The sequence below is a fragment of the Coccinella septempunctata genome, chromosome 2 (genome assembly GCF_907165205.1).
Source record: "Coccinella septempunctata chromosome 2, icCocSept1.1, whole genome shotgun sequence".
NCBI classification, from domain to species: domain Eukaryota; kingdom Metazoa; phylum Arthropoda; class Insecta; order Coleoptera; family Coccinellidae; genus Coccinella; species Coccinella septempunctata.
The window spans coordinates 5,096,716-5,112,953 of NC_058190.1; the positions used below are offsets into that span (position 1 = coordinate 5,096,716).

The following is a 16,238-nucleotide window of genomic DNA, read 5'->3' on the forward strand; positions in this document are numbered from 1 at the left end:
CTGTTTAGAGGATTGTGAATGTAAATTTTTTTTTGTACTTGTATATGTAAGGATATTGTTAAGGCTGAGGCCATTTGATTATAGTATAAAACTTCTTGTTATACACATGTTGTATGTATGTGATTGTTCTGTATCGAAGTCAACGTTCAGTCATCGTTGAACCTGCCTGTAATAAAGTTACCTAGTTGTGTTCCATAATAAATTAAATTAATACATCCAGCAGTCTCGTTATTTAAAGAATATATTTAAATACGGAAATAAAACCGTTACATGGTGTCAGGTGTTGTGATTTTTCCGATAATTATTCAAGGATTATATAAATATGGAAGGATTCAGAATCCCACCTGCTATGGAATTTTCGGGAAACATGGGACAAAATTGGGCCACATGGATTCAAAAATTCGAATTATATATGTTAGCTGCCGTGGATACGAATGCTTCTGAAGAAAAAAAGGTGGCAATATTCCTGAATTTAATCGGAGATGCAGGTTTGGAAATTTTTAATACCTTGAAGTTAAAAATTTCTTCTACAAAACTGGAGGATGTAAAGGCGGCATTCAAGAAGTATTGCGAACCAAAGAAGAATGTGGTGTTCGACCGTTTTAAATTTTTGAGCTGCACTCAGAAGGATGGCCAGTCAATAACGAGTTTCATTACGGAAATAAAAACTCTGGTAAAAAACTGCGAGTACACCAATGAAGATGAGATGGTCAGGGACAAGATCATAATGGGAATGAAGGACGATAACCTGCGAGAGAAGCTGCTGCAGAATGAGAGCTTGTCACTGAAGAAAACTGAGGAAATTTGCAACATCATGGAGATTAGCCGGCAGCAAGCAAGTGTGATCACTGGTAATCAGCCAAAGCCGGATTATGCCGTTGATGCTGTTACTCAGAAGAGATTAAATAAGTTAAGTAATAGAAATAGTTACAATAAATCATTCATAAAATGTCAAAGATGTGGATATAAACATGACAATCGTAAATGTCCTGCTTTTGGTAAAACTTGCTCATATTGTAAAAAACACAATCATTTTTCTGCATGTTGCTTATTAAAAAATTCAAATGATAAAAATAAAAAGAAAAAGAAACCAGAAACATCTCCAGTCGAAACTATTTCATTATGTGAAGAGGTTGACAATTTGTTTATTGATACAATACATATTAATCAGTTGAAATCCAAATTAAGCGATTGTTCTAATGAAGAAATGTTAGCTGAAAATATAATGATTAATAATGCAATTGTATGTTTTAAGTTGGATACTGGAGCAGAGTGTAATGTACTTCCCACGAAGGTCTACTGTACAAAAATTGGCTCACTGGATGGAATTGCCCCTGCTAACGTTAACTTGATGGCATTTGGAAGAAAAATGGTGCAAGTAAGAGGATTGGTAAGGTTGAGTTGTATCATTAGAGACAGAAAATCAGATTTATCTTTTTATATTGTTGATGGTGCAGATAAACCAATATTGGGTTTGAAGGCTTGCTTAGATTTTAACTTGATTAAGCATATAAGTTCATTAACAAAGACTAATTTAAAATCAAAAAATGATATAGTATTGGAATATAATGGAGTTTTTAATAATTTAGGATGTTTTCCTGGAAAACCTTGCAAATTAATTCTGGATGATAAAGCAATTCCTGTTATACACAGTTCTCGGAGAATTCCACAAAAACTAATGCCCAAATTAAAAGAGTCATTGGATAATTTAGAACAAAACGGTGTTATATGTCGGCAAATCGAGCCAACTGATTGGGTTAACAATATAGTTATCACAGAAAAGAAAGACAAAAATTTAAGGATTTGCCTTGATCCATCCGATTTGAATAAATGTTTGAAACGCGAGCATTATCAAATTCCATCTCCCGATCAAATATTGGCTAGTTTGAATAATAAGAAATATTTTTCGGTATTAGATTTAAGAGATCCTTTTTTCCAAATACCGTTAGATGAAGAATCGTCAAAATTGTGTACGTTTGCTACTCCATATGGTAGATATAGGTTTCTTCGTTTGCCCTTCGGAATAAATACTTCCGCGGAAATTTTCCAACGCAAGAATGTTGAAATATTCGGTAATGTTTTGGATGATGGTATATATATAGATGATTTAATTATCTCAGGTTCGACAGAAGAGGAGCATGATGAAAAATTACATAAAGTTTTAGAGATTGCAAAAAAATATGGTATAACTTTCAATAAAGATAAATTTCAGTATAAAAAGTTAGAGTTAAAAATTTTAGGCTTTATCATATCGGAGAAAGGCATTAAGGTAGACCCACAGCGAACCGAGGCTATAGAAAAAATGAAAATTCCCACTAATAAGAAAGAATTGCTCAGATTTTTAGGTATTATAAAATATTTAGGAAAGTTTTGTCCAAATTTATCAGCGGTATCAGCGCCCTTGAGACAGCTTACATGTGAGAATGTCTTATTTCAATGGGAACCAACACACACGGAAACAGTAAATAAAATTAAAAATTTGATTATACAAGCTCCAACTCTGGCACATTTTGATGTCAATAAAGAGGTTATCATACAGTGTGATGCGTCTATGGATGGTTTCGGTGCTTGCCTTATGCAAGATGGAAAGCCAGTGGCATTTGCCTCTAGAACTTTGTCTGATACAGAAAAGAGATATGCAAATATTGAACGGGAGTTGAGTTCTATTGTCTTTGCTGTTGAAAAGTTCAACTATTTTGTATATGGTCGGCAAGTAAGAATTCATACTGATCAGAAACCGCTAGTCAATATTTTCAGAAAAGATATTAATAAAGTATCTTCTCGGTTACAGAGATTATTATATAGATTAATGAAATATGATTTAAAAGTAGAATATTTACCAGGAAAACAGATGTTCATTGCTGATGCTTTATCTCGTGCTAGTTTGGTAGATCCTACATTTAGAGATCATGAAGAAATTCATGTTCACAGTTTGAAAGAGTTATTGCCTATATCTGATAAAAAATTATCTGAACTAACGTTATCGACTAATAATGATGAAACTCTTGTTAAATTAAAGCAATGTCTTAGGAATGGATGGAAGAATTATAGAAAATTACCTGATGAATTGAGAATTTATCAAGGCATTAGAGATCAAATTTCTGAGTGTGAGGATTTGTTATTTTATGGAGATAGATTAATTATACCTAAATGCATGAGAACTGAAATGTTGAGGAAACTACATGAGGGTCATCTTGGTATTAATAAATGTAGAGCTAGAGCTCGTGAATGCTTATTTTGGCCAAGTATGTCAAAAGAAATTCAAGAATATATTCTTAAATGTGAAACTTGTAAATATTTCCAAAATAAAAATGCAAAACAGCCATTGTTACCCCATGAGTTACCAAATAGGCCTTGGGATAAAATAGGCATTGATATTTTCGATTTCAAAAATAAATCTTACCTTGCGATTATCGATTACTATTCCAAATGGATTGACTTTAAATTTATAAAATCGAAAAATATTAGAGACGTAATAAACTGGCTTATGGAAGTGTTTGCTATTTTTGGATTTCCAAACAAAATAATGTCTGATAATAATCCCTTTAATTCGTTCATTTTTAAAAAGTTTGCTGAAGACTATAATGTCAGACTAATTTTTGCTAGTCCACATTACCCCAGAAGCAACGGAATGGCTGAGAAAGCTGTAAATATTTGTAAAGGTATTTTAAATAAATCAAGTATTGATAATGGTAACATTAATTTATATTTGCTCAAATATCGTAACACTCCTATACCCGATCTTGGTTTGTCGCCTGCACAGTTGTTTTTAAGTAGACGTCTCAAGGATACAATTCCAACAAAAGATTCCTTACTTAAACCAAAATTGATTAATTCTAGAAACTTTCGACAAAATATCATTAACCGTCAAACTAAACAAAAATTTTATTATGATCGTAACAGTCGACCTTTGAAGGAAAAGAAGAATAAAAATATCTTTTTTAGAAAAAATAATTCATGGAATAAAGGTAGAATTGTCTCTAAGTGTAATGAACCTAGGTCTTTCTTGGTTTCAGATGAAAATAATAGATTATTCAGAAGGAATAGGGAACACTTTATATATCGAAATATTTCAAGTGATTCTGACTCTGATGAAAACAATAGTGACTGTAATAATTATGCAAATACTGATTGTAATAAAGTTTCACCTTATTGTTTGAGGGATAGAAATTTGTTGAGAAAACCAGATAGATTTCCAAATTAGGTTTAGATATTTGATTTGTAAAATTTTGGTTAATTTTTTCAATTGTTAGTAGTTGATATTAATTTGTGTTGTTAATTTTAGGAATTTAATATTTTTGAACTGAAAAGGGGGGATGTAAGGATATTGTTAAGGCTGAGGCCATTTGATTATAGTATAAAACTTCTTGTTATACACATGTTGTATGTATGTGATTGTTCTGTATCGAAGTCAACGTTCAGTCATCGTTGAACCTGCCTGTAATAAAGTTACCTAGTTGTGTTCCATAATAAATTAAATTAATACATCCAGCAGTCTCGTTATTTAAAGAATATATTTAAATACGGAAATAAAACCGTTACAGTATATTTCATTCAATAAATCATTTCAAAAAACATATTCTGACTGAATTCATATGGAATCGTGATTCATCACAGGTGACATATCCTAACAGACAGATACTACGATTTATATTGAATAAGGCCCGATAAGGGGACCGAAACGTTGCCGAAAGAAAAACTCATTTTATTCCTGTTTCTTGACCCATACTAGTGTGATCTTCTTCATCTGAAAGTAATGTGGAATGGCCTCTTTATCCTCAAACTCGCATATTTCCTCATTACGATTCTTGTCAAAAAAATCAAATTGTGAATGCGTGCGAATTGTCACGTGACTGGGTAATTCTTCTCAACTTTTTGCTTTCGGAAGTACATATAAAAGGTATACTTTTTTTTATTTCTTAAAGAAATACAGTGCTTCCGAAAAAGAAATTTAATCTTTCGGTTTCAATTGACTTATTCTGAAGTTAGTTTTATAATATCAAGAGAATTATTGAAATTGGTATCTATTATATAAAATAGCCTTCTACACACAAAACTTAATTATGATCGGTTCAGCTGTATTTGATTAATTCTAGTAATTAATTCTTTGTTCTTTATAAACCGTATTACTCATCGAAATAATGCTAAATTCGCTCAGGTTACGAACTGTTCGTATGAATTGGGGAAATTTGAAGAAGCTATTCGAAGAGGAGATACCAAAGAAACAAATATAAGTATACAAGTTGATTCATAAAATCATTGGGACATTGCTTAAAAAATGATAATTTCAATAATTTCAATCAAAATATGACAATGGGGTCAAGTAGAGGCCTCAATGAAATATTGCTGTGGAAAGAGATCAAAGTTGTTGAGCATAGTGCTCTTCATAAATTCATTGAATTATGAATCTTTAAAAATCAATTTGTTTTGTCACAGAAGCTATTTCTACAGAAAATTGTTTCGAAACAGAATATGTTGACATTAAGGTGACGCGCGTGTAGTAGGTATCATGAAAGTTTGAACAAATCCTTCCGATTTCACTTCTGAATAATTGATATCTGTCATGTCAAGTGGATGCGGTAGACAAAAAGGAACTGATTGGTAGGTATACCTGCATTTGCGGATTGCATATTGATATCGGAAGTTTATCTTCTTCCGCTTTTCCGTGATTTCGTTCAATAGATATTCAACTATACATATAGAAAGTAATGCTAAGGACTAAACTCGATGGTTTTTCAGTGATTTTCACATTCCTCAACTTCAAGATATCTTCTTCAATACATATCATATCTATCTATACTAAGACGTTAAAAAAAATATTTCTTTCTCGGAACCACGCTCAAAAGTTTCGTTCAAATGCCAAAATTGGCCTCTGAAGATATGAGCCCTTAATATTAATGTTTAGCTTGTCTGCATCGCACTTTTCGATTTCCCATAAGAATAACACAGGAAAAAAGGACGATTAGAATGTCAATCAGAAAAATAAAAGATACACTGTGATGATAGTTTAATGTCTGAAATATAATGTAATGAAAGTTTTAATGGCATGCAGACAGGAATTGAATTTTGAAAAAAGTACCACCCAACTGAGCTACTGGAATAATGTTTCCAGACATTGCAGATTGATCCTCACGTCTGCCTGGGTAGCTCAGTTGGGAGAGATCCTGACCGGTCATCAGGGGGTCGTAGGTTCGAATCCTGCTCTGGGTGGTACTTTTTTCATAATTCAATTCCTGTCTGCATGCCGTTAAAGGCGGAAACACAATATTAAAACGCGACGCGACCTGACGCGTCTGGAACGGGTGAATTTAACGCGCGTGGCGTCGCATCGGGTGTTCATAGTATGATTCTGGTCTATAGAAAACAATACATTTGATTCGACTCAACACGCATCAGGTTTCATCGGGTTCCGTCGCGTTTTAATAATGTGTTTCCGCCTTAAAACTTTCATTACATTATAGAAGATCCAATTGATTCATTATGAGAGGTAAAAAATGAGAGTACTAATGAGGAAAACCACTAATCGTTGGTTTCGAGAAGAGCAGAAGGCTTGAGATCTAATCTGTGTCCATTCTGGAGAACATGAGGATTCATTCATCCGAAACTCGATATCAGGAATTAGTCATATGTAATTGAGAGGTTAACAACATAGTTGACTGAGAAATGAAATAACTGATTGAAATGAATAAGATGATTATAAGAAAACATTCATTATCGATGAGAAAAACATGAGAATGTTCAATTCTGGTGTGCTACATACCCATTTCCATTTGAGAATTCTAGAGAGGTCTGAAAATCTATGTGATATCATGAAATACATATTCAGGAAGAGGCATTTAATTGAGTTGACTCGTGTGAACAAATCAATTGAGCAGTTCTAGTCTGTTTCAATATTATGAAATGATCTTACACGTGGACTCATTTCCTACAGAATGAAAGGAACATGAAAATGGTTAAATTAATAATTTTGAGAAGACTGAGAGTACATTACTTTTTGAGTAGAACAATTTAGCACCAGAATTGAATAAGAAGACTTGAAAGAGGATTACTTTGATGAGATGATCAGTTAGAGAAGTTTCGAAATAATCTAGGTCAACACAATGTAAATTTATTGAATCAAAGTGGAGAAAGAGAATAATACTCGCGGGAAGATCTGACATTTTGTTGAGAGGAGGTTGCGTATTGCGTCGGTCAATTAACGTTGTCTTAGGTACCATAAAGTTGAAGTTCAGTAGCGTAGACAAGAGTAAGGTCGGAGGGATTTCAATTTTCAACAAGTACTTACTTCTAAGGTCAAAAAAGGTTAATTATTAGAATAAACATCCAGATTTTGCATTGAAAAGTGATCATCACAAGCTCTACTAGAATCTAACACTAGAAATTATCATTTCATCAACAGGAAAAACCGGAGAATCTACCAGAGATTCAGCGGGCGGTAATACCAGGAACGGCAAGAACATTACGGAGGAACCTATGGAATGCAGACGAACATGAAATAGAACGCCATCCACTTTGTCAAGAAGTCAAAAAGTACGGGGAGATCAGAAACCCGGAAAACGGACATCAATTAGAAGGGGAAAGAGCCATGACGCAGCCTGGACCGGATCACCACGATGAACCCGAAAACAGGAAAAGGGCTACAACAGAGCTTAATTCTTTTGATACCTGGGATAAGTAAATGTGATGGAGTCTCAAATACTTGGTGTTTAGATACATGGTAACGTTTAACGTAGAGCAGTTAGAAGAATTATAAAGAGTGAATCTTTGACTCGTACAAATATTTTAACAGTAGATCCTTGAGGTCAAAAGAAACACTTTTTTTTACTATTTTGTCCTAATCGGCTCGGTTTGAAAGATACAGTAGAAACCAGAAAAAAATTTGATTTTTAGTTCTTCCTCACGAACGGTTTATCGAATGAAATGAATTTCGGAATATAGTTTTTCATTTATTCGATCGATGCGTGTTATTCTTCGAACACAAGATATGTCCCATCTTTGTATCAGGACCAAATCGGAAAAAATGGTATAGTGAAAAAGTGTTTCTTTTGACCTCAAAAATCTACTGTTAAAATATATGTACGAGTCAAAGACTAACCCTGAAGACATTCAAAAATATAGTTTTGTCTCTGGTCAGAGTAAGTTCCTTACGCTGGCAGCATATCTCCATTCTCTCACAGATCACAGTTACTGAGTCAAAATAAGGATACTTCTTTAAAATATCAAAATAAAGAGGTGTTATATTTTAAATGAATCTTTATTCATTGCTGTATCCCGTTACCGGGAATAAATCTACAAAAAGAAGAAAAAAAAAATAAAAAAAAAAATTGCGAACAGACTTGTAATTTCTTAGGGTTAGTTACGACTGTGTGCCCTCCTGTGACTGAAGAGACCCAACCGTGACCTGCAGATCCTTCCACACTCAGGGCATGGATAGTCACCAACCAGATCTGGCCGCCGCTGTATCCTTCTCGATTCTCCATTGTAACTGTGTGCCAAAGACCTCCACTGTGACCTGTCTAACGCTAGTTGTTCCCAGTTATGATTGGCATTAACTAATTTTAGGGATTGATGTAGTGTATCCTTAAACCGCTTATACTGGCCTCCTGGTTTCCGGGCTCCCTCAGTGAATTCGCCATATAGAGCTATTTTGGGGAGTCTTGTGTCTTGCATACTCAGAATGTGGCCGCTCCATCTGAGTCGGGCCCTCGTTACTTGAGTCTCATTTGTTGTACAACTCGCCCGTTGCAAGACTTCTGTTTCGAAACTTTGTGGAACCATCTGATGTGCATTATCTGTCTTAGATGACGTTGTTGCGTTTGTTCAAGCTGTTTAATATGTCGCCTGTAAGGCGTCTAGCTTTCGCTTCCGTAAAGAACCGTTGGGAGGACCACTGCTTTGTAAACAGCTATCTTGGTCTTCAGATTGAGGTCATGATTTTGAAACACTCTGTCTTTTAGCTTCCAGAATGCCTGTGATGCCGAATTGATACGGTTTTGTATTTCCGTGTCTAGATTAACCCTAGTATTTATGAAGCTTCCCAAGTATTTGAACTGCTCGACTTGTTCTAGAGTTTCATTCTCCAGGCTGATATCTGTTTGAAGGCTTTCTGGCGGACTTACCAGGATTTTGGTCTTGTCGATATTGAGTCTAAGGCCTAAAGCTTCGTATATATGTTTATAGGGGTCCATCATTATCTGTAGATCCTCTGAGCTACTAGCGATGAGTGAACAATCGTCTGCATATTGAAGTTCCGTGATAAACTTTGTACGGGTTTTTGCTCTGAGGCGCTTCAGGTTAAACAGGCCTCCATCAAATCTGAATCTTATCCCAACACCTCTTACGGGCATACTCATATCAGCAATTATCGATACAGCAATGGCGAAAATATTGAACAGTAAAGGCGCTAATACGCAGCCTTGTTTTATTCCGGAGTTGGTTGAGAAATGGTCGGTTGTAGAGCCATTATGCTGTATTCTAGCGGTATTGTTGGTATGAAGGCTTTTACACACTGCTAAGAATTTTTCGGGTACTCCTAGACGTTCCATGATTTTCCATAGCGCTCTCTGATTCAACGAGTGGAATGCCTTACTTAAATCGATGAAGGCTGTATAAATCCTTGATTGTTGTTCACGGGCCTTTTCTGTCGCAGTGTAAAAATTAGGTCCACCGTACCTCGATTTGGTCGAAAGCCGCACTGGGATTCAGGTAATAGCTTTTCTAAGAGTGGGACCAGACGATTAGCCATAATCTTCGAGAGAATTTTACCGGCCACACTAAGCAACGATATGCCCCTGTAATTGTTGCAATTCTTATAGAGGTTGATAACTAAAGCGTCCCTGAAGTCTTGTGCACATCTCCCTGTTCCCAGATCTTTCGGAATAGTGTTAGGAGACTATTGACAATGTCTTCATCCAAGGCTTTGAATATCTCCGCTGGAATGCCATCTAGACCAGGTGACTTATCATTTTTCATATTTTTAATCGCACTTATGATTTCCGACGTTGAGATTTCGTCATCGAGCGATGTCATCAGGGGAGCAGGTCTAAAATGGATAAATTCGAGTCGTTATTTTGAATCAAGACCTGTGAATAATATCTTATAGGAATCTTATAGGAAAGCTAGCTTTTCTGCTTGGACCGTAAACAGTTTTAATACCTTCGAAAAAACGCCTGTAGTCATGGTTATCGGCGTAAGCTTGTATTTCTCTTGCTTTTTCTTTCCACCAGCTATCCTTGATTTTTCTTATTTCTTGACGGACCACGCGTTTTATGTTTATAAAACTTTTTTGGGCTGCAACATCGACAGGCTTGTTAATTGCGGTTTTCATCGCTTTGTGTTTTGCGTCCAAAATGGGTGCGATATGAGTTTCGCTATCGGCAAACCAGTCTGGGGATTTTCGGGAGCGTTTTGTGCCCAGTATATTTTTCGCTGTATTTGTGAGAGATGACTTGAAGCGAAGCCAATGAGTCTCAATGTCGTCGTTATAATCCGGAGGTGTAAGGCTATCTTTGACGGCAGCTGTGAATCTCTCCTTTGTAAAAGGGTTTTGTAGTTTGCAGATTTGAAGGCGCTCTCTTAGATACTTTGGCTTGCGTTGGTATTTTGGGCGCATTGAGATTTTCATTCTCGAGATTACCAGCCTATGATCAGTCCAGCACTCCAGATCTGCTCTGGGTTTAGTGATCAACAACTCTTTCAGATCTTTTCTTCTCACGATCACATAGTCGAGAGTGTGCCAATGCCCTGAGCGCGGGTGGAGCCAGGTCCCCCTTGAATTGGGGCTCGTAATAAAATAGGTGTTCGTTATACACAGATTGTGTTCTGCACAAGTTGCTGTGCAATGCTGTCTGTGCCGTGTTTCCCCATTATTCCCGGTCACAGTTCTGAGTCTTGACATCTGCCCACTCTGGCGTTGAAGTCTCCAAGGAGAATAATTCGTTCCCGTTTTGGGATTTTACTTAATGTAGCAACGAGTGATTCGTAGAAAGTGTCCTTTAAGTTGTCAGAGGAGTTCAAAGTGGGTGCGTATACATCAATGATGTTCACAAACGTGTTATTCGCTGCAGGAAAGCGTAGGGTCATTAAACGTTCTGAGATACCAACTGGATTTTCTATAAGTTTGGCTGCCAGGTCGTTTCTAATGGCAAAGCCAACGCCATGTTGTCTGATTGCGCCTTCCGGCAAGCCTTTCCAGAAAAAAGTATTCGCTTGTTCTACCAAGCTACCTTCGTCCGAAAAGCGTGTCTCGCTTAAGGCAACTATTGCAATGGATGTTCGTTGCAGTTCCTTATCGATTAGGGCAGTACGCCTCTCTGGTCGGTCAGCCTTGTGGTTGTCTAGCAAGGTTCTGACGTTCCATGCTGCAAAAGCTATGTGCTTTTCATTGATGGTTGTTCGATGATTCACTCGCTCAGGCACCCTCCCCCGGAGATCCGAATGGGAGGGTATTTTACCTCCGGATACAAATTTTGTCCTGTTCGACTGATCCATCTTTTTGTAGGAGCTGCGTTAGAAGGTGTTTAAAAGCTGCACTGATAACGCTGTCAGTGCAACTTTGGTTGCGGCTACGAATAGATTATTTTGTGGCACAGGTATCCTGAGACGACAAGGTCTTAGACGTAACTTGAGCTACGCATAGAGCCATTTCCTGCTCAAGCCAATGTTTAGGCTAGGTAATTGTGGGAAACAGAGTTATACCGCTCATGTTCATGAATCTTCATGGGACACCACTGTGAATATATGACCACAGCATTCGCCATTTTGTTCTTAATATAGTAATATACGATCATGAAATATAATTTCCAGATTCAAAATGATATCCAAAATAATTCAAACTCACTGCGATGTTACAAAGCTCAAGACCGACTCGAAGTTTGTTCTGTGAAGAGGCTACTCAATATTAGAATATATTCTTATACATTAGCCACAAAGTGGGCTTTGAATTATTCTCTGCCACTCCATACCAACCAATGACATAAAAAGAGTAATAGAACCAGCATTCCATTCATAATATTGGGATTTGTTATAAAGCCAACAGTGAATTCTCTTACAAGGGGCAAGAAAAAGAACAATTCTGCGGTTTTGGCAAAGCTGCATACAATATTAGCTTTCTGTGCATACAATTTTCAGCGGCGTAGTGCTCGGATTATTTTGTTTAACTCTTGAGGAGATTCGCAAATTGAAAATACATTTGCACTTGATAATTCGATTATTGGTGAACTAGTTGAAAACTGCAAATCATCGAGCAGCTTAACAATAAAGAAATGGTATTATTCGATATATCCTACTCATTCCAACTTTGAGCTTCATGAGAGGAAAGTTACAAAATGGAAAATGTAATTCGAAAACTGAATGCAAATATGACGTAATATAAGAAAGTGGAATATTCCAAAAATTCTGCACTAAACTTTTGTATGAGCAACAAATGGAACAGTTATCTCATCAAGAATGAAAATTGACAGTAGGGTACTGAACTGAATAACTTGGGCGATGACGTAGAAAAAAGTGAAGTTAAATTGCACGTTAGCAGTGGCGTATCGATAGACAATAGTAATAGGTAAAGTTAAAAAGATGATAATTTCAAATAACTTTTGTACCAAAACGTTGTTATTGTTTAAATTGCACTGCCTGTACATGTATAGTTACGGCAATGTGCGTTTTTGTGACGTGGCATGTGGAGATACCAAAAGGAGCCTCCTATTGAGCCTTCTTTCTATATTTTCTTGGTAATAATAATTTCACTTAATTAAATGGGGTAAATAGTGCGACTGCGCCACATCATTTTGAGTTCGTCAGAAAACAAATGAATATAGGGGAATCACCAGATTGTTGGGTTAGCACAAAACGTAATGGAAAACACCATGTACACAGTCGCTGGTTAATCAACAAATTTCAAGATCATGAAATTTCTTGAGTCAAGACAAGATTTAATACATCGAGAAAACGTCGAGACAAAATTTTTGTAAATTTATTGACTTTTTCTCAAGACAAGACAAAAAGTTTGTCATCAAGACGAAAATTCTTGTCTTTTCAACAATAAGACTGTGAAGCTGCCCTGTAGTGTGGTCACCTGATTCAAAGAGTAGAATGCTAGCTTGTGGAGATCTAACCAAGTACTAGCTTTACCGAGGCTTTTAATTTTGTCTTCTTTCAATCCCACTTTTACAAGCATTCATCCAGATGAAGCAGTCGTCTTAGTGAAAAAACGTCTTTTCAAGAATAACCCACTTGAAGCTGCTATTGCGATAATGAAACACGCGTTTTGAAAGATAATGCAAATTTTAGTATAACTCAAAGATGAAACTAACTCTCTCCTTCTGCAACTCTTTCTAATAATTAACTGTCTATAATCCATTCACTTTCATTTTAGCACTCGGTTGGCCATTGGAAATTTGACACATTCCACTTTGTATAGTACAAAAATGTGGGGTTATGAAGCTTGTCAAACCATGTTTGGGTTTCAAATCAGCGCTATGTTGTCTTTTCTACGTAAAACTCTCAGTAATTACGTATTTTATCACTCTGTCAAATCACTTCGGAAAATACAGGGTGGGCTTTTTAAAACGAAACAGACGAGATAACGGGCGGAATAAATTTATTTCGAAAAAATGCTCGGACACGTCGATTTTTACTTCGAGGGCGACAACATTTAAGGTCAAATTCACAACTACATCGCTTCAACCCTTAGTGTTAAAACCATAGATTAATAAAACAGGAGATAGAGCATTTCGACAAAAACGCATTCCCAAAATACTGCCATAAATATGAATTTGGATTATTTGGGTGGGGGAACTGGACAGGGGCTGATTCAGAACTACTTGCACTGAATATTTCAGATAGTCGGCAATAATTTTATATCGAATGGAAAATAAGTAATGTTTTAATGCAAAGATTTCGAGTATTTTTTTTATGACAACTATTCAAAGGGATATAGAACTAGTAATACCAAAACACCTTGTGTGAAAAAGAATTTAATTTGAATACAATGTTACCATACACTAATGGTCATAATGACCTTAACCTACATACAGATTATTTGAAATTTTATTCTCTGAGTATATACTAAAAACTGAAAATTACTTTCATCAAATTAATTCCCTTCAAAATGGTTAATTCTCAGATCAATAGAAGTGGAAGCAGCTGAATTTTATGGAATTTGTATAATGGGAATCTGAAAGAGTTTGTTCATTGAAGAAATTCTCAAGTCTTTTGAACAGATTAGGCGGAATGAAAAAGTAATGTTATACTATAAACATCTACCAATTATTGTGAAATCAAAAAGAAATGATTTCTTATTGCATAGAGTTAGCCATGAAAGAATCCCTAAATTCGTGATAAAGCATAATTTTTTTCTTTTATGGGCGGTTATAAATTCAATTAAGTTATATTGCATATCAACTAATAAGCAGTGTTTTAAACTTTCATTTTCGGCAACTCAAATACTTCAACAACCTGCTTCCCCCTTCAAATTTTCATACCACCTCAAAAGTGCTTCTGGGTGTTGAAGTGCATCATAATTAAGAGCAATTTCAACGAAACTGTAAGGTCTAACTGAATAATAATGTTACTTTAAAGCAAATTGTTTGAGGTCATTGCCATATTTATGTTTTTTATGCATGCAGCTGTCTTCAAAGGAATTTTTCATAAGGTATTTGCCTCGGCTTTTCAAGCTTTCATCTTCAATTTTTCCTCCCAATGACTAGACAACGGCTTGTAGGGTAGCAAATTATTTCTTGAAGTACTGACGACACACTCATCGTCTTAAATCGGTTTCGACTTCAATCAGCTGTTCTTCAATTTCTGTTCTCCGCGTGTTTATTCCTGCAAAAATTTTTCAACTGAAATTTCACTTCGAAATATCCTGATAACAGACATTTTCATTCAATAACTCATAAAAATAATGGGAATATCCGAGCTCCATTTGAATGGTCATAATATTGTGTTCATAATATGATACTATTCGTTATGAGGACATTCGAGATAAATTATCCCTTACATCCCTTGAAACGAGACGTCATAACTTTGAAATAATGCTGGTTTACAAGATTTTGCACAATTACATCGATTGCCCATATCTACTACAGAGGATACATTTAAACGTTCCTCAGAGAAGTCTCAGAACTTGGGAACAATTTAACATAAAGTTTTGCCGAACCAATTATTTGATGAAAAATCCTCTTGATAGAGCATTGCGGGCTGCTGGTTCGGTGGAGATAGATCTTTTTCATGTCTCAATTTTTCAACTGAAGAATTATTTTAGGAATCTTGAGAGTTTTCACTGATTTTTGTTCATTTCTTCTGTTTGATTTTGTTGTAGGTTCATTGTAAATATGTAAAATGGCTAGTCCGTATATAATTAAATAAATAAATAAATAAATAATTACAGTAGTAGTATAATTTTTACATTGCCATTGAGATACATTTTACAAATGAAGAAAACTTTTTTAATTATCAAAAAAGGTTCAACGCCGTGTGCCTCAAAAGATGACCTTTACTCATTTTTATGGATTTTCATTCCTAAGACGAGTTCTATCAACCATAGTAGTTTAGAGAATTTTTTGTACCATCCTGGGTGGGTATGTATCTTACTTGTTTTGTTCTTGAACTACAAGACACTTTCATTTCTGCAAATCCTGAACTGGCATTCATGTTAGATGATTTTGATCCCATTTTCCTTCCATTTTCTTCAAAAACTCCAGTACTGATGACAGGCACAGTATTGGCTATAATTAAAGCATTGTTAAAGCAATTAAAATCTCGTTCTACTGTTCATCTTGAAACCAGGAAGGATGTTTATATAAAAAAGCATGATTTATTATAGGAGAAAGAGAATCTACCAAATTTCAAGTTCACCTCAAAACTAAAAGTTGTCAGAAATCACTTGCAAAATTCCAAACAAAGTGATATTCAGACAAGAAAGCGAGTTAAAAAAGTGGTAATGTACCTATCTTTCCTCACTCGGGATGGCATCTTTTTCAAATTAACAGTAAAAGTCGATTTCTCTCATTATACTGAAGTCTGGAGTGTAAATTACAAGAGAAGTGTAAATTGTTTTCAAGACCCAGTCTGGTCTGGTCGTCTGGTTTTATTTCTTGGAAAACTAAAATTTAAATCAATTAATTTAATGTACAAACTCAACATTTCAATGTAAGCACAAATCATTAGATCGTATTCAAACAGAATTCGACCCTGGCGTCCCCTAACTCCCTCCCCTGATTTCATAAAGTCGTGTACTCAAA

The 16,238-nt window shown here is 35.6% G+C and overlaps 1 protein-coding gene across 2 annotated transcripts; it reads left to right on the forward strand.

Moving 5' to 3' along the window:
- Positions 1–259: 259 nt before the first annotated feature.
- On the forward strand, positions 260–4,488 carry LOC123308558. 2 transcript variants are annotated; one of them, XM_044891272.1, is made up of 3 exons: positions 260–909; positions 1,256–1,390; positions 4,017–4,488. In XM_044891272.1, exons 1-2 carry the CDS (start codon positions 323–325, stop codon positions 1,350–1,352), a joined length of 684 nt encoding a protein of 227 aa, XP_044747207.1. In that variant the 5' UTR covers positions 260–322; the 3' UTR covers positions 1,353–1,390; positions 4,017–4,488. The 2 variants fall into 2 exon arrangements, with proteins under 2 accessions (XP_044747207.1, XP_044747205.1); XM_044891270.1 differs by lacking the exon at positions 4,017–4,488 and having other exon boundaries at positions 1,256–1,918.
- Positions 4,489–16,238: the final 11,750 nt, after the last annotated feature.

Excerpts from the sequence above, each read along its gene's own strand:
- LOC123308558 (XM_044891272.1), top strand. The coding sequence starts at position 323 with ATGGAAGGATTCAGAATCCCACCTGCTATGGAATTTTCGGGAAACATG. Across the intron at positions 910-1,255 it reads ACTCAGAAGAGATTAAATAA|TTGGATACTGGAGCAGAGTG; the intron begins GTTAAGTAATAG and ends GTATGTTTTAAG.